The sequence below is a fragment of the Cryptosporidium bovis genome, assembly GCF_009768925.1.
Source record: "Cryptosporidium bovis isolate 45015 chromosome Unknown contig_3, whole genome shotgun sequence".
Classification (NCBI taxonomy): domain Eukaryota; phylum Apicomplexa; class Conoidasida; order Eucoccidiorida; family Cryptosporidiidae; genus Cryptosporidium; species Cryptosporidium bovis.
Window position 1 is genome coordinate 578,232 of NW_027125024.1, and position 18,739 is coordinate 596,970.

The 18,739-nt window shown below is 29.9% G+C and overlaps 9 protein-coding genes across 9 annotated transcripts; 6 read left to right on the plus strand and 3 right to left on the minus strand.

Moving 5' to 3' along the window:
• Window positions 1–121: 121 nt before the first annotated feature.
• Window positions 122–3,415, minus strand: FG379_002223 (asparagine-rich protein; the record flags this gene model as incomplete). Its single annotated transcript, XM_067328092.1, has 1 exon — window positions 122–3,415. One exon carries the CDS (start codon window positions 3,413–3,415, stop codon window positions 122–124), a length of 3,294 nt encoding a protein of 1,097 aa, XP_067183631.1.
• A 1,075-nt stretch (window positions 3,416–4,490) lies between these two features.
• On the plus strand, window positions 4,491–5,639 carry FG379_002224 (deoxyhypusine synthase; the record flags this gene model as incomplete). The annotated part of the gene is made up of 2 exons (XM_067328093.1): window positions 4,491–5,258; window positions 5,322–5,639. The coding sequence occupies 2 exons, from the start codon at window positions 4,491–4,493 to the stop codon at window positions 5,637–5,639; spliced, it is 1,086 nt and encodes a 361-aa protein (XP_067183632.1).
• Window positions 5,640–5,896: 257 nt separating this feature from the next.
• On the minus strand, window positions 5,897–6,349 carry FG379_002225 (uncharacterized protein; the record flags this gene model as incomplete). The annotated part of the gene is made up of 1 exon (XM_067328094.1): window positions 5,897–6,349. One exon carries the CDS (start codon window positions 6,347–6,349, stop codon window positions 5,897–5,899), a length of 453 nt encoding a protein of 150 aa, XP_067183633.1.
• Window positions 6,350–6,625: 276 nt separating this feature from the next.
• FG379_002226 (uncharacterized protein) lies at window positions 6,626–6,868 on the minus strand (the record flags this gene model as incomplete). The annotated part of the gene is made up of 1 exon (XM_067328095.1): window positions 6,626–6,868. One exon carries the CDS (start codon window positions 6,866–6,868, stop codon window positions 6,626–6,628), a length of 243 nt encoding a protein of 80 aa, XP_067183634.1.
• Window positions 6,869–7,761: 893 nt separating this feature from the next.
• FG379_002227 (translation elongation factor 1 beta 1) lies at window positions 7,762–8,505 on the plus strand (the record flags this gene model as incomplete). Its single annotated transcript, XM_067328096.1, has 1 exon — window positions 7,762–8,505. One exon carries the CDS (start codon window positions 7,762–7,764, stop codon window positions 8,503–8,505), a length of 744 nt encoding a protein of 247 aa, XP_067183635.1.
• An 860-nt stretch (window positions 8,506–9,365) lies between these two features.
• On the plus strand, window positions 9,366–10,811 carry FG379_002228 (uncharacterized protein; the record flags this gene model as incomplete). The annotated part of the gene is made up of 1 exon (XM_067328097.1): window positions 9,366–10,811. The coding sequence occupies one exon, from the start codon at window positions 9,366–9,368 to the stop codon at window positions 10,809–10,811; it is 1,446 nt and encodes a 481-aa protein (XP_067183636.1).
• Window positions 10,812–11,930: 1,119 nt separating this feature from the next.
• FG379_002229 (uncharacterized protein) lies at window positions 11,931–12,755 on the plus strand (the record flags this gene model as incomplete). The annotated part of the gene is made up of 3 exons (XM_067328098.1): window positions 11,931–12,000; window positions 12,064–12,411; window positions 12,517–12,755. The coding sequence occupies 3 exons, from the start codon at window positions 11,931–11,933 to the stop codon at window positions 12,753–12,755; spliced, it is 657 nt and encodes a 218-aa protein (XP_067183637.1).
• A 1,787-nt stretch (window positions 12,756–14,542) lies between these two features.
• On the plus strand, window positions 14,543–16,141 carry FG379_002231 (Myb domain containing; the record flags this gene model as incomplete). The annotated part of the gene is made up of 1 exon (XM_067328100.1): window positions 14,543–16,141. One exon carries the CDS (start codon window positions 14,543–14,545, stop codon window positions 16,139–16,141), a length of 1,599 nt encoding a protein of 532 aa, XP_067183639.1.
• A 1,238-nt stretch (window positions 16,142–17,379) lies between these two features.
• FG379_002232 (membrane-associated calcum-binding) lies at window positions 17,380–18,723 on the plus strand (the record flags this gene model as incomplete). Its single annotated transcript, XM_067328101.1, has 1 exon — window positions 17,380–18,723. The coding sequence occupies one exon, from the start codon at window positions 17,380–17,382 to the stop codon at window positions 18,721–18,723; it is 1,344 nt and encodes a 447-aa protein (XP_067183640.1).
• Between the last annotated feature and the right edge of the window lie 16 nt (window positions 18,724–18,739).

Genomic DNA, 18,739 nt, shown 5'->3' on the forward strand with positions numbered 1-18,739 from the left:
TCTTTAAAAAAATATTAATAATAACAATAACTATTCAGTGTTACGCATTATTCCTAAAAATGTTATATTAATATTAATCAACAAATTCAATTGATTATCAAAGTAGAAAAGAAAATAACGTCTATCTTTGTTGATTCTTTTGTTTCGAAATATATAACTCTTCTTGTGATGTCATGTAACTGTTATAAGCAGAATTGCCGACGAGATTTGATCTCTCACCAACAACTACTACAGAACCATATTGTGCGGCAATAGCTGCACCACCCAAAACGTCCTCAACGTCAATGTCCTTCATAATATCTGCCAATGCTTTGGCTTTCTGTTTATGCACCTTTTTAACCCATTTGTGTTTTCTAAGATCAAACACATCTTGAATTAAACAATTAAGCCTAGCGGATATATGTGTTCTCTGCAGTTCCTTTAACCTACCAAACCACTGATCTACTATCATCTGCGATTTTTCATTGGAATCTAAGTAATATCCTGTGGTCATGATCAATTGGCATAAGCACTCAATAGCATATTCATCTGGTTTTTCTTGTGTCATAACCAAGTCAAATACAAGTTCATTTAAGCTCCTCATTGGAAACATTCTTCTAATAAACAATTCACCAATGAGTCTAATTATACCCAACACATGTAATTTTCTTTTCCTACAAATAATTTCTATTTCCTCTGAATCATAAACTTCACGTTCCTCGTCAGTAGGGGTCATATTTCTAGGGAGATTTTTAAATTCATGTTCGCATTTTAATAATAATGCTTTTCCAAATCCCATCGTAACACTATTTTCCTTAATTAGAATCGGACTTCTCCACTTAAGTATCTGGCATAAATCGGCATACATTTCAGAAAAATCTGGCTCTGTAATTGCCTTGTCCAACACTTGTTTTACTAATTCTTCTAATTCATCAACATTTGAAATGTTGTCTATGCAAACTGCCAGTTTTTCTGCAATTACTGGGAATTTTTCTACTGTTATCTTATTTAGTAAACTTTTTACTGTCCTTCTAACTGTTTCAAGGGAATCAACCACTTGATTTCCTTGATTTGTACGCCTCCACAAACCAATCCCAGATCCCAATGTTTGATTCCTACTGCCTGAAACGTAACCGCATCCAGCACCATTATCATTGCCTTCATTACAATTACTATTGGCGTTGTTACCATTATAATCTAAAGATGTAGTATTCTTGGGACCAGAATTAACACCATCCTTGCCTTCATCGATTGCCCCGGAAACATAACTTTCATCCTTGTTTTGAGCAACTGTTGACAATGTTGCTTTATTCACAGTGGAACCAAGCGAAGCATCTGTGTTTGACTCCTTTTTGTCAAACAAACCAATGCAACTCTTGTTATCTACCGTGTCCTCCTTTGAACCGTTTTCATCAACTACAGATACACCTTTATCCTCCTCATTCTTAAGCCTATCATTCAATGCAAAATTATCACCGGAATTCCCAATATCATCGTTCGCCTCAGAAGTTACATCATTGTCTCCATTAGTATCGTCTTTTTTTGATTCATTAATTTCATCCTTCAAGTCTTTACATTCATTTGTTAGGTCATAGTTGTTTCCGCCACCATTATTTGTACTATTATTACTAATTATAGAATTATCTCTTCCGCCTGATTTATAACGTCTCTTGTTCTTCTTATTTTTGTAGTCGTCATATGATGCGGGATTATTGTAACTTCTATTGCTTTCCACAGAATAACTAGACTCAAATTCCCCCTGGTACTTGTTTACACTATTTGAGTTATTTACCTGTTTACTGTATATTGCATTGCTACCATAGTTATTATTATTACTGTTATAGTAACCATTGTTACTGTATTTATTGTATGATTTTACATTATTATATCTATAATTCTGTTTGTGATACGATTGATTGGCACCTTTCCATGAATTATTGGTATTATTACCAGATCCGAAATTTCTGTTGGAATTGTAATAATAGTAATTATTATAGTATTGGGCTGAATTGTTATCACTACCTCTGTAATTGAAACCACCATTATTATCGCGTTTATTTTTTACTTTTTGCTCACTGTTATTTAACTGTTGCTTAGGTTTCCTATCTTCATTACTATCTGGTGTTTTAACTTCACATTCATTTCTTGCAATGTTTAGTGGTTTATTTGAGCTGTGTTCCTTTCCCACAAAAGTTCTGTAATCATCTTTATTCTTGTTACTATTGTATATTACCTTATTAACCTTCCCACCGGTATTTGCATTGTTATTCTTGTACTTTGAACCTCCAACAGCTTGCGAATTTGAATCGCGTCTTGTTTGATTACCGGCGTTACCTACTCCCAAATCCCTATCGAGACCAGCACCACTGTTGATGCCATTATCATTCAAAACATCGCAACTATTGTCTGAATTAATATTTACAGTTTCTATATCACAACTACTATTCTTTCTATCGTCAATAACGGTCTCTTTAGTACAGGGTATAGATGAAACATTCTTCTCAACACCAACATTTTTCGTAGAAGCAGTCGATTGTTGGTCTTGAGTACGGCTATTCTTAAATTGGCTACCATTGTAATATTGAGCATTTTTATAGTTCTGCTGCCTATTTTGAGTTTGAGTAGCTGTACTTCCTGCAGTATTATTGTTGGTGTTATTCACTTGTTTTCTGTAGTCAGCATTGTTATTGTTATAATAATACTTCTTACTATTGGGTTGATAGTAATACATTTTACTGTTATTACCTCTTTTGTCCTGACTGAATCTATCATTGCGAATATAATAATGTGACTGGTTAATGTTATTGTTATTAATATTACCGCTGTTCGAATTGCTACGATGGTAATTGTGACTATGGTTATGGTTATAATAACTATTACCACTATTATTATTATTGTTATTATTATAATTATTGTTACTATTGTTTACATATTGTGTATAAGCTTGTTTGTTGTTGTGTTGTACTTTGTTATTTGCTTGTCTAGTGTGAGATGAACTGCTTAATTGATAACTTTTGTCATTTTTATTCCTATTTTGGCTATTTCTCCCCCGATTTCTATTATTATCACTGTTAATGGTGTTGTTATTGTTTGTTTGGTTTCTGTTATTTACACTATTATTAGCATTAATATTATCTTTATTATTGTAATTTTGTTTTGTACCATTGTTTTGTCCTACTTCAAAACTACTTGTAGTGTCTTTTTTCGAATTCAAGTTATCGCTCAAATCATTTATTGAATTGTCAACAATAGCCACATCCTTTACAGTGTATCCTTCATTTTTACTATTACTAATGGAGTTAGAATCATTTAATGAACCATTATTTTGACCTTTATCTTTCCCTTTTTGAACTCCATTTAGTGATTTCTGATAGGGACGCCTAAACTTTCGTTTCTTGTCATTAATAATTCGTTCCTGATGTTTCTCTACCACCATATATCCTAAAATTACTGGACAAAATCTTTATGGAGAAATTCTCACCCTTTTCAACTACGGGCGAACAACATACATTATTTTCCCTTGATTACTTTCAGAGGGAATTTTTTTTAAATGAGGGGGATTAGAAATCTTTTACAGCTATTTAAATAGGGGGCCAAATTAGGTACCTTAGTAATCATTTTGGACTATATTTATATATAATTTATATTATAACAAGTAATATTATTTGTTTACGTATAAGCTATTTATTTTTATTATTATTTGTATTACTTGTGCCTATTTATGTTTTACTTAATGTATGTTTTTTATATATATTTTCGCTAAATTATACTACATATTTTTAAATATATAAAATTTACTAGGCTATATATAATATACATATTCTCTATAGCTTCAGTATTCCCGCCTATTCCTTACCACTAAGTATATTATTGTACTGTTTGCCATTAATTAATATTGTGAAAGTATTAATGCGACAATAAATTAATCTGTGTTCACAATATTAATACAATTGTTTCATTTTATACATAAAGACTTGTACATAAGAACATCCTTTAAATAATTAAATATGTACTATATAGCGGGATATGATTTTACTTGTTTTAGTTGAAACATGTCAAATTAAAAACATATGTAAAGCAATTTAAATGTTTAGAAATAACTGGAATATTGGCACAACATGATCAGTTGATAAATTTTATATGACCACCTGTATTATGTTCGGGTTTTCCCAGATACTACTGGTTCCCACAAATAATAAATATGTATTTGTAATATGGTCTAGGCGATGCTTACATGTGTTTACTAAATTCACGAATCATTGGCTTTCAGCCTGTTATGTTTTACAGAAAACTTTTATTTCCCATATACCTATTGTGCTGTTCTTACAAAACTTTTTTTTCTTAATAAAAATAAATATTATGCTTTTCTTGGTATCATATTTTGATTATAGTGTTTGGCGGCATATCATTTGTTAGATAAACCAGTCTTTATTATTATCTACAGACCTCCTATTAAAATATCAAGATTAACTATATTACTCAACAGGTTTGTCATTTTTGGGAATATAATAATGGATCTAATAAATTCAAATGAAGAAGTTCCAGAGAATGCAGCGAAGAACGTACTATTACATAGCGAGCCTATTTTAAATAGAGAAGTCGCCTATGGGCCTACAGGTGAAAAATTAAAGGATATAACAATAAAAGAGTACTGCAAAAATATTAAAAATATGGGATTCCAGGCGTCAAATATAGGTAAAGCAATAGATGAGATAAATAGAATGTTAGATTGGCGTCTTTCAGATGATGAAATTGAACCGGATGAGTCGGAACCATACAACGATATAGAATACAGGAAAAAAGTTAAATGTACAATATGGCTAAGTTTCACCTCAAACATGATCTCCTCAGGTTTGAGGGAGATGTTCGTTTACTTGGCCAAAAACAAGTTGGTCGATGTAATAGTAACATCAGCAGGTGGAGTGGAAGAAGACTTCATTAAGGTTCTGGGAAACACGTATTTGGGAGAATTTAATCTAAAAGGGAGTGAACTAAGGGAAAAAGGTTGGAATAGGATTGGAAACTTAATCGTGCCCAATGAAAATTATATCAAATTTGAAGAATGGTTGCAACCATTATTGGATGAGATGCTTGAAATACAAAACAAAGAATCACTTAATTGGACACCATCTAAACTAATCAATTTTCTTGGAAAAAAAATAAACAGTGAAGATTCACTTTATTATTGGTGTTATAAGAATGATATACCCGTTTTCTGTCCCGGTTTAACTGATGGATCTCTAGGCGACAATCTATTCTTTCATTCATATAGAAATCCAGTAAGTTTATATATATAATTAAAATTACTTTTTACTCATTTTGTTTCGCAAAATAATTAACAGGGTCTTAAAATAGATGTTGTTGAGGATATTAGAAGAATAAACGATTTAGCTACATTTATAAAAAAGAGTGGAATAATTATCCTCGGTGGTGGGGCTCCTAAACACCATGTTTGCAATGCAAATCTGATGAGAAATGGTGCGGACTATGCTGTATACATATCAGTTGCCACTGAATACGATGGTTCTGACTCTGGAGCTTCCCCGGATGAGGCTGTTAGCTGGGGGAAAATAAGAGCCAATAGTAATCCAGTAAAGGTATTTGGGGATGCCACAATTGTGTTTCCCATGATATTTTATTCAACTTTTGCTTGTAAATAACTAATGTTTTATTTTTATTATATAACATTAATTTATTTATTTAATCAAATAATAGCAATATATCTGTAAGATTTTTTATTCAAACTACTTATTTTCCTCATGTTTCATATATTTCGTTATTAACATAAATAAACTAATCAAGGGTATTATACACTATTTTCTTTTGAATGCTCTAAATATATCTATTTTGCACTTTTCATCTATATTAAAAAGTCTTATATTTAAATAAAATGAATGGGTTATTATTAGTAACTATATTAAAACGTTACAGCTTTATTAGTGAGATTTACATACCTGTATCTAATATATTTAATGAAACCATACTTTGAATTAGTTTGAGTCCATCTTGTTTCCACTACTTTTCCCGGAAAATTATCACTGGTTCTTGTTATATTAATTGCTAAAAGATTATTGTTATTAGTTTTAATATGTTTAAACCTTATAAATTCAAGTTTATTGATCCATGTTCCAACCTCATTATTTTTTTCGGTGAATAAATTTCCAGATAAATCCCAATACATTGTTTGAGTAGGACCAATAAATGGTTCAATTCTAACTCTAACCTTTTTTTCATCAATATTATGATCCAATTTCATTGTATATGTCCCTCTATTCAACACTTTTCTTTTCATCAAACTCAAGCCTATTTCACGCAGAAATTCTTCCATATCGTCAGAGTATTCACTTATTAGTACCCAATCTCCTATCATATTGTTAATGCACTCCTCTTTTTAATTTAACAGAAATAATTTAATCAGTTAACAAAAACTCGTAAAAGAAAAGAAATATTAACTTACTCTTTTCACTCTCTTTTATATAAATGCTTGATATATCAGATATATCTTTTTCTAGAATGCTTTGAGTTATAACCTTTTCGCCATACTTTATATCATTTAAGAGTTTTGGCAATTCATAATTTGAAACGCCTGAAGAAGAATTATTAGTAAACTAATTGTACTTAAAATTAATATGATTTGACATATTTTTTACGTACTTTTTGGAGAACCTTCTGTCGGAATAAATAGATTATAATCCTCAATATCCATTATTTTAGTGTAACAGTATTTTAAATCATTTATAAAATCAATCCCACCAACTAATTCAATATTATTATCACCTGGTGAATCAATTGATGTTACACTCACTTCAAATTGGTTTTCACAGACAGCATTACTGTCGTTACCTACAGTACCAAATATGGTTAAAAATATACCAAGACAATCACACATACTTTAGTATTAGCCTATGTACTTATTTCAATATATTTTGTTTCAAAACTTAATATAATACAAGTGTCCTTGTTCTGATGTGTGACTTTATTGTTATGTTGGTTTTGTAAGTATCATTTACTACCCAAATACTAACACTCCCTATTCTAATTTTTCACTATTATACTATCTTCAAATTATTCATCTACAATTTAAATGCATTTATTATCTTTAAATCTCAAATTGATTTTTATTCTACATTATAGTTTCTAACCCTGCCGCCACATAAAATTCGTGGTAGCGAGCTTTAGGTCTGTGAGAAGCGGGGAAGGATGATGGAAAAGGGATGTTGAACAGCCAGGGCTGAAGATGAAAAAAGCAGTGAAAAGGTTAAAATTACACAGTTTTGGCACCACCTAATACAGGTAGGTCAGGTTTCAACGGGCTTTAACTAGAAACCTATTAAAAATACCGTGAAGAATAATGATAAATTGCTGTAGAGCACAGTCCGCATCAGATCACAAAGTAACTAATTAAATCACAACTAAATTACATATTACACAGATACCAAAATACAATAATGATATCATTGTAAATTAAGAATAATAAAAATAAAGTATAAATTCGTCTGCCCCCCTTAACCGGACTTTTCACCACATCTAGCATTTATATTTTGTCTCTGACTATTAGTAGAGTATCATTATATATAAATAATACTGGCGCCAATAGTTCATCTGTAAATATCAATATTTAATTTTAAATAATAATATTTAACAAATAATAAACATTTAAATGTAAAAGAATTAAGGTTGTATGAATGTCAAAAAATAATTAAAATAAAATAGGAAGAGTTTGTTTTAATAATAGCAGTTTTTTGGAATAATTTTACTTGTTTAGTAACACAACAAATAAAAATGATGAATAAATTTGGGAATATTTCGACCGATTCAGGTATGAAAAAGTTGGATGATTACCTATCGACAAGATCATACATGAGTGGTCCAACTCCTTCTCAAGACGATGTAGAAGCACTTCATACTATTTTAAAGACGGGTTGTCCATGCAACTATACTCATATTCAGAGATATATATCACACATGGTGAGCTTCAGTATTGATGAAATGAACGCTTTTCCAGGCGAACCGTACATGAAGAAAGTGGATAACTCAAAGCAAAATAAAAAATCAGATGGCGACGACTTTGACTTATTTGGTGATGATAATGATGAGGATTTAGAAGCAGCAAAAAAAGCCATGAACGAAAAAAAGAAGGCATTGCAGGAGAAGAAGGCTAAGGAAAAACCAGCTAGCAAATCATCTCTTGTTTTAGATATTAAACCTTCATCATTGGATGTTGATTTAGATCAGGTTGCTAAAATGATCAGAGATCTTAAAATTGACGGTGTTGAATTTTCTGAAGGTGAAAAGAAAGTACCAGTTGCTTTCGGCTTGTTTAAGTTACAGATGGGAGCAACCATTATTGATGATTTGGTCAACACTCAAGATATTATTGACTCCATTGAAACATTGGGAATGACAGAGGAACAGAAGAAGAAGTTTGCCGAAAGAGATGATGCGTATGATGAAGATGAAGATGAAGACGAAGAAGAATACGGCCTCGTTCAATCTTGTGAAATTGTAAGCTTTAACAAGTTGTAAAAAGATAGTCAAAAAGAAACTGTTGCTATTTTTAAGTTAAGTTCAAGTTTTTAAATTAATATAAGGTTTCTGGTGAGGTTTTAAGATTAAATCTAAAATAACATCAAAATGGTTATTCTGATAAATTATTTTGATCTAGTATTTATTACACTTGTTTAGCTTAATTTTATTCTGTCCTCCATTTCATTTCCAATATATCCTCCCTCCACCTTTCCTTTTTCTTTGTGGAATTCAAAGCTGAGATGTAAATCGCAACATTGTTGGCTTACTTCAAGTGTGCTAGGACTCTACCTTGGTCGTGAAGGTGGGGAGAGGGTCACAACTAAAGGTGCATTCGTCTTTTTGGTATTACTCGATTTAAATATTTGGTGATATACACGATCAGCTAGTTGTTATCTGAATGCCTGCCTATTGTTAATCACATACACTACTCCTTTAAATATGCATCTACTTCATCATTTATACTTGAACAAAAATCAAACTAATAAAAATGCCTGTTCATATTTTAATTGCTGCATGCAATAAAACAAAAGTGGCGCCTAAAAAAAGTACCGGTAAAAAGATATAATTAATATTGTCTTGAGGCTTCCCACCAAAAAAAAGGCGAGAAAAAAAGCCACCATAAATAAGTATTAGATTCTTGAATTATTTTTCTATTATTAACACAATCTAGATCTGAGTTAATGCGTTTTGTTGTTATTTTTTTGTCCTAATAATAAATAGCTGAGTTCGATTAGGAGGAAAAAGTACCAATTAAAAAACTAGAATATTGAATAATAATACACTTTATATTTTAAAAGTTTTATAAAAAGATAAGGAAATCAATTAATAGAAACAATTACTATTTCAGCATTGGAAAAATGAGGTCAACAGAACAAGTCAAACTTATAGGAAAGTTAGCTTCATCCGAACATACATCAACGGCAGAAAAGAGATCAAGAATTCTCGGTCACCCACCTCACTGGAGAAAATATGAATTAGCAGGGGCACTTCCAGTTGGATCATCGACTAAATTAATGGCACTCCACAGCCAATCGTTATTGGTTAAAAGTCAACTTTTAAGTTCTGACAAGCAATTAAGACAATTGGTATTGAATTGTTTAGGTATAACACCAGATTTGGAACCTGCGCAGTATATATTGACAATGTTGTATGAATTATTAAGGGATGATGCAGGGCAATATCAGGGTTTTGTGGAGACAATAAAAGGTGTTGCAGTATTTGAGAAGTTTATACAATTCTTAGATCGTCCCAAGGTAGATACATATTTATCGGACAAATTATTGTTCTTTTTATCTGGTTTAATTAGTCATTCAAATGAAGATTCATTTACAAAAGAAAACATTACAGAATTGCTGGATCACTTGTTTAGAGTTCCAGAGAGCAAGAAAAACCAAAACTCAAATAACGATGAAGTAAATGATAATTCCATTACTACATTAAATTTAACTGGTGGTTACTGTTCGATGATAGGAGCATTAGACGTCTTGGGTAATCTAGCCAAAGTAGATTCATACAGGATGTTAATGCTGAACTATCCAGGTGTTGTTGAGTTTCTTTCAGTAAATTTAAGTCCAGATTCACTTACATCCCATATATACAAAGCATGTGTTGTTGTATGGTTGTTATCATTTAACAAGGAAGCAATGCCTATATTGGTAACGAGTGATTTAATTAGGAAGACAGCTAAATCAATTACGAATTGCCGTTCAGAGAAAGTAGTTAGAGTTACACTAAATCTACTAAAAAACGTAATGGATAATGATTCGGCCGTTGAAAGTATAATTGATATTGGGTTGTTACAACATTTAACTATTTTAGAGTATGAAAAATGGCTTGATCCCGAAATATATGACGAAATAAAACAGGGACAAATAATTATCGATCAAAAGCTTAAACAATTCTCAAATTTTGATAGATATTGCATTGAACTTGATAAAAAGAAACTAAGATGGTCGTTTTTACACAATGAGAAATTTTGGATCGAGAATTTTATGAATTTTGAGGCTGACGAATTTTGTACCATAAAAAAACTTATTCACATTCTTAAAACATCAGACGACCCAACAACATTAGCTGTTGCATGTTTTGATATTGGAGAATTTGCCAGATTGTATCCTATGGGTAAGCAAGTTCTTGGAAAACTTGCAGTAAAAGAAATACTTATGACTTTAATGACTTCTGCTAATCGTGAGGTATCCAAGGAAGCTTTACTTGCCATTCAAAAACTCATTCTAAATAAATGGAACCGTTCCTCCACTAGTAACTCCTCCAATCACCCTACATCTACTTCAATTAAATCATGATTATATCTTTTTTATATTTATTAGACTTTTTTTAATACTACCTATACTTAATAAAGATAAGATGTTGGTATTATTATATAATACTTCATGTATAGAAATATAATTCATTATATTTTTTGAATGCACTTATGTATTGAGTTGTATAAATTATATAGACGTTCTTTTGAAATTATTTTTAAGCTAGAGTAAATCCCATGATGATACTGATTGTAGTGATAAAAACACTAGTTTAATTCGATGAGTTAATATTATAGTAGTGTAAACTAGGAATAATCGATTATTCTATTGAGATTTATTTCGTTATCAATTTTGTTTTTAGAAAATTAAACTTGATGGAATTAGAGAATAAATCGATCTATCATGATTATGATTAATGAACGTTAAAAAAATGGCATTCACTTGAATTTCAATACAAGCCTAACACATTTTGTTATTATATTTTTCATTTTATATAAATGTGAAAACACAAATTATTACAGTAATTCTACCCTTTTCTTTTTTTAAATTCTTAATTTTTGTACCTCAAAGAGTTGTCAAGATAAGTCATGCATGTGGATATGCATGCAAAATTGATATAATGCATTCAAATAATTTACATGTATAAAAGGAATTTTCTAAGCGATTTTGGTGTATTAATAACAAAATATTTATAAATTTAGTGAAATAATTATATTTTATTATTTGAATAAATATAATAATACACAAAAACAATGAATAGTGGGGATATAGCAATGAAAAATAAGTGACATTTTGTCGATAAAAAAGTAAAAATATACCCACAAAATTGTTTACATAATTTCTAAAAGTCATAATGACAATATAAAAAATTATTTAACAAAGTTAATTGCTCTTTTTTAATATTTAATTAAAATAAATTATTATTAAAGAAATAAAAATAAATAATAAAGCAAAAGCATTCTAATAATAATAAAATAATACTTAGAAGGTACTAACAAGTACAATACAAATAGTGATAACAATAACTGAACTGTCAGATTTAGAACTTTTTTTTGGTTTAAATTGGAAAATAACCAACTGTTTATACGAAATATCTGCAACATTACTATAAGAAAAGAGCAATAATATTTATGTATATACTTAATCTATGTATAATTAACAATGGTAAAAGCAACAAATAATACATCGAATAAAATTCTTGTTGATGGCTTAACTGAGCAAATTACCAAGGGTAAGTGAAAAGTATAACAATACATAAATATTAATTCATTCACAAATTAATTTTAATAAATAGATCACTTAATTAGGCATTTTGAAAAGTTTGGAAATGTTGAGAATTGTCAATATATTCAAGTGATGAATTTTGCAATAATAACATTCATTGAGAAAGGAGTAACTGAAAATGCATTAAGATCTCCACATGTAATAATGGGTACGGAGGTTAATTGTAGGCTATACTGTGATAAAATAGAGGATTTCGCCAATGAAAATTCTCAAGGAACAATGTTCAGAACAGAAAAAATATTTGTTGGAAACTTACCAACAACATGCTCACAAGATATATTAAGAAAATACTTTGAGCAGTTTGGACAAATAAGTGACTGCGTTATGATGTGCGACAAAAAAAGTGGTATTGGAAGGGGTATGTTTAAAATCACTACTATACATCATTCGCCTGAATTCTAACTCTTACTAATAATTAATATTATTGCTCATTTATAATGAAAATTCTTATGTGTAATAATAGGATTTGGGTTTGTCACATTTACAAATACTAATGTTGTTGACGAGATAATTAGAGCGTATGACGAACATTATATTGATGGGCAATGGGTTGAAGTTAAAAGAGCAAGTCCAGAAAATGCTCTAAAAGGTGGTAATATGTTAACGTATAATAACATTACATCATTAAACGCAACGAATATTTCTACACGTGAAAAAAATAACGGAAATTTAATAATAAAAAGTTTCAATTCAAGTTCTTAAATAATGAACTCAACTTCAAGTTCCCATTTTTATTTTAAACCATAGTGAAAGTAAATATCAAACGACAGTTTATATTCGAATTATAACGAATAATCCAAAACTTCATTATTATTCTTGATAAAGTTGATTAAATACAAAGAAAAAAGTCAGGTAATTGCAAATAGCACATATTAAAAGATATACATGGGTTTAATATACGAGTCTCATTTTCTCAATGGTACAATTTGCACTCTAAATAAGGTTACCGTGTCATAATTCAAGTAACTATATGGAAGAGGCAAATAATAAAACAAACAAAATCACAAATATGGTAATAAATATATATTTTAACAAGATATCAAGGACTACTTAGTATTACTTACGTTAAGAAATATAGATGCCCCCTTTGCAATGTTCGTAATAAATAATGGAAAAATAAATAGCTGAAAAAACTGTTTTAAAAGGAAAAAAGTATTTGCATTTATTTAACCTTTCGAATTATCTTTCATTTTTACATGTACTTTCAATTATATTTGGTTTTTTTTTCATTTTAAATATACTAATAAAATAAATGAAATTGGCGCTATATCTATGTTATTCGATACCTAATTAATTGTTTATTAAATCAAGCATTTTTTTCTATACCAATATATTTACAAAATGCCGCCCGAGACAATGCGTATACGCCATACGGTATCGAATATATAATTCATAGGTATGTAAAACAAATACTGTGATTAAATATAGTAATTAAAAAAAGTAAATACATATTTATGTATATACTTTACATTAAAATAGATAGATAAGTGAATTAACTGTTTATTAAATTAATTAATAATTTGTTTGAATATATAAATATATTTAATGTATATATACATTATTTTATTTCAATAAAATTTAATTAATATAAATTTAATAATGCGTATAATGTCTAACAAACAATAAATAAATAATTTTAAATAACGAAAATAATTTGAGGCAAATAAATATATGTATGTGTACCGGTCATAGGCCTACATATAAAAAGAGCTAAGTACATGGTACTTTGCAGTGCGCATATGTATATCCATGTAAATTCACATTATTTATAACGTATATATAAAATATATGTATGTATATATATACATACATATACATATACATTATATATACATATATTTAATCAAGAATTTTTTTTGTTTTTTTATTAATGTATTTAAAGAATAATATTTAAACTGTAAGGGCGTTGTTACATTTGGTCATAATACAATTAAGATTTAGGTTTTGAAAGTGATTTCTTCTGTAAGATTAGAAATTATTTAAAGGAATAGTCAAACAGTGTATATGAATCAACTGTAATTGTATTGAGAATTTGCCATACAATAAAAGTAAATAAACAACTGGAAATCTGTTCATTAACAATAAATAATAAACAGCCTAACACTATTTACAGGGTTGAAATAGAGAGGTTGTGACAACATAACTATTTTTTAAGGATTCGATGTGAATAATATATAATTTAGTAATTCTTGTAATCAGAATTATATATCAAATATATGCCTATATCCATGTAGATATAGATGCACGTTGATGTGTATATAAATGCATAATATGTAAATGTAGTTACATATACCTGATAAAATAGTTTGTTTTTCACATAAATATACTCAATAATTATTGCCAAGTAACTTATATCAAAGTGCATCTTAATACAATATATAAATATAGAAATACACATGTTTATATTTCATGTAAAAAAGAATAACAATTGAGAAGTATTGAAACTTAGATATATATATGTATATATATATACAAACACTCATTTTGTGATGTTGGACTATATGACTGGGTCTGACAATCCAAAGAATGGAATGATTTGTTACTATGGTGATGAGGAGATATTAGAGCATACTAAAAGAAAGCTAGAGGAAGGAGATGAAGGTTTTGATAAGGGATCGAGAAAAAAAAGGTATATTTTGGGACAAAATGTTGGAAAATGGACGGAGGAGGAACACAATAGATTCGTATTGGCATTGAAGAAGTTTGGAAGAAATTGGACCTTGGTTCAACAAGAAGTAAAAACTAGAACTTTGGTCCAAATTAGGTCTCATGCTCAAAAGTATTTTCTGAAAAAAGTAAGAGGAATAGCTCCCTCGAATATAACAATGGACTCTAAACTTATTTCAACAGCCTCTGATGGAATTGTCCCAACATGGCTTTTACAGGACGACTCTAATTATGCAAATAAGTCTTCAGTTAACACCAATATAAATAGTTTAAAGTTAAGTAGTTGTGATAAAAGTAATATTAATAGCAATAGTAGCAACAGCATAAATAATGATAACGGTAATCATGGCAGATTAACAAATGAAAGCAATTGCAACAGAAGCACAGTATGCAGTGCAGGTTCAAACTTAAATAATGGAATCGGATTGCATAATATGAACATCCAAACAAAAACACTAGAGAATAACATCTACCGCATTTATGGTCAAGGTTCAAATAGCGATAACACAGTTGATGATAACATTGAACTGGGATGTGGCATAGATATAGCAGAAAATGATGGAATTGGAATGTCTAGAAAATTACTAGATAATATACCGAATGATCATATTTCATATGGTGGAATAAGTAATAGCAGCAGTACCAGTTTGTTAATCGATGATTATAACAGAGACTGCTTCTCATACCAGAATAACGAATACAAGGATGATTACTTAAATGAGAACAGTGAGATAGATGACATAAAATACGATCATAAGAATATTTTTGACCCAAAAAAAATTATAAACGATTGTTCTACAGATAAAAATGCAACATTAGAGTCAAATAGTATGTTTTCAACGGCTGTTTCAAGCCCAGCTTCTTTATGTCCTGAAAAGAGTTACATTCCAGCTTCAATGATGTTGGATACATTATTAATGCCACCAACTGTTGATATAGACAATTCAAATATAGACAATAATCTAAGTCAACACGATTTTCAAGTTAACTTTTACAATACACGGAGTGATACAAATGCTAAAAGTGACTGTGACAATAACAATAATTTAAATTATTGTTTTAATGATAACGAAAGAATTATAAACCCACATATTTCACTTTGCGACGTTCCTTGGCCTATAACAGGGTGTGACCAATTCCTAAATTTCAATGAGAACTCTGTCTCCTCAACTCCCTCTCCTTCCCCCTCTTCATCATCATCCATTTCATACTTTGATTTGGACGCATCTGGAAGTGATTCAAAACGATTTTCCAATGACGAATTGTTTAGTCCAAATAAGCACTATGAAATGAATAATTCACTCTCAGATTTTGTATATTGTGGTGATTCTCTTGGGATTGATATCTTAAATACATATAATAATTACAGGGACACTACTAATCCAATTATTAATACTTCTGATGTTAATTATATTATCTAATGGTCTTTTTATACTAGACTGCTTGTAATATAATTATCATCACTGTTACAACAGAAATATATACATTTATATAGATACGTGTGCTTTTGCATACAATAGTTGAGCAATATTTTTTTCAAATTTTCAAAAAATGTTAGCGAACAAGTGGTATTGGACAGCCAAGCATTAATTGTTGTTACTATTACTATTGTGCTACTATCTGCTCTCCGGGTCCTACTTTGTTGTTACTTGCACTAATATTCATCACTATTACTGTTGCCATTGTAGTGTACCACTGTAATGTTTATATTGATATTGACATTGTCTAGAGTATTTTCCCTCCTAAGCCTCATCTACAGACAAATCACGTTCAGGAAAGTTGAAAAAGAATAAATAGGTAACCGAAGTTTTTCTTTATCACACGCATACATTGTCACGAATACTTTTCCCGTTGTTTCTTCCAAATGGAAAAAACATCTCCCTTTAGGTTACAATACAAACTGCTTTTCTTCTGCATCTTTAATTATGTTTCTGTGATTTTGTCATTCCCGCCTAATTTGAAAATATGAGCAATATTATATTCGTGTGGAAAAGAAAGCCGGTATACTATAATTAGAATAATAAATACTAGTGAAATAACTAATATATAACTAAATTATATGGAAAGAAAAATCTAAACGTAAAAATAAAAATAATATTAAACAATAGTAATATTTTGCATACACAACAGTTTGTATTTTTTAAATTTACTGGGGAATAAAATAAATAAGGACTACAGCAAAAAAGTTGTATAATTTGGCCACAACAAATAGGTTGTATTAAGTTATAGATTGTGTATTTTTGGAGTACTTAGTCAAGTTGAGATTAGGATACAAATCGAGTTCAATTTATTTGTACCAGGAAAAGAATTAAAAAAAGAGCAAGAATTTACGGCAAATACGATAATAGACAAAGCTTATTTTGTTTTGGTGTTCATACACTAAAAACCAATCAGCATCATTTTGTATTACTTTCATAATTTATTCGTTTTTCTAAAGATAATATAGTAGATTGGTTAGTTGTTTAAGGTTCAACTAAAATAATATTTGATGCAAACTCGTCCTTTTTCCCTCTATTTTGAGTTATACTTTGAATAGCTTGAGATAATTAAGATAACGTTTATGTATTATAAAATAGTATTTGTAATACACCAATAAACAACTAAATTTATATATAATAATTAGCTTACTATGTACCTTAATAATATGAACAAAGAGAAAATGTTGTGGTTAAAATTGTTTGGAAACATATTCTTGGTTTCTGTCTGTTTTATATCGAGATATTGCATGTCTGAGTATCAGTCTCAAAATTACCTAAAGTTAATATCTGATGAGAACAGCTATAAAGAATGGTTGAAAACTATAACGGCTAGTGAGGATACTATATTATTGCGTTACAATGCCCTTCTTGATATGATTGATCTTAACAGAAACGGTATATTAGAGGAAGATGAAATTAAAAAGTGGATAGAGTTTGTAACTGAACGTTCATCTAAAAAGGAGTCTGATGCAGAGTTTAAATTGATGGATAAAAACAACGATGATTTTGTATCAAAAGAAGAATTTATAGGATATTACATTCCGGGAGAAGACAAAATGGATTCACAAGAGTATTCAGAATTGAAAAAGTTTTACTTGGACTTATTTAATGATGTAGATGATAATAAAGACGGGCTTATAAATGACTCAGAATACTTTAAGCTCAGCCATTACTATAGTTTATCTGGTGAGTTATTTAAGAAAATAAACAGTTTTTTGATACAAAATGACAAGAACGGCGATGGTACGATAGAACAGGACGAATTGGAAGAACTAAAAACCGAAAACAATGAAATTGCCTCAAGTAACGAATCCAAACTCAAATTTAAGATATTTGGGGTGGATGTAACTGATGAAAAAGAGCTCACTACTAGAAGAATTATATATCTAATGAGACTTAAAGAGATGAAGGATTCAATCAATGAGTCTTACGCACAAATCATTGATGTATACAAGACAAGTAATAATTCGTCTCCCGATGACGTTAATGCAACTTCGATAACTGTTGAGTTTGCTAAGTCAAATTATATTATATTTATACAATCCATAATTGCGGATTACGGTGATTTATTCAAATATCCACACGATATCTTCGTTGGTACTGATAATAAAGATTATGGATTAACCACTGAGGAATGCACTAGAATATTCGGTGAGAATGAACATGAAGAAGCTGTTGAGGAAGGCGAGGACGACTTTTATCATGACAATGATGAACTTGGGGACGGAGACGACAATGGATTGAATGACGACGTGGAAATTAGTGACGAGATGATTCAAAGGCTTATATCGTTGATGGGAAATAGTGGTTTTGGTGATTTCGAAGATGGTAGTGGTAATATGTTTGATATCTTCGCCAATAAGGCTCAAGATAGCGGGATGGACTTGGGTGGAATGGAAGAAATCATTAAGATGTTACAGTCACTTGTTGGCTCAAAGGGAGATGGTGCTGGGAGTGGTTCTGAGTTGGATGAAACTCACATCGATGACACAGACGATTCAGTTAATGTAAAAGACGAATTATAGGCAGAAACTAACACTA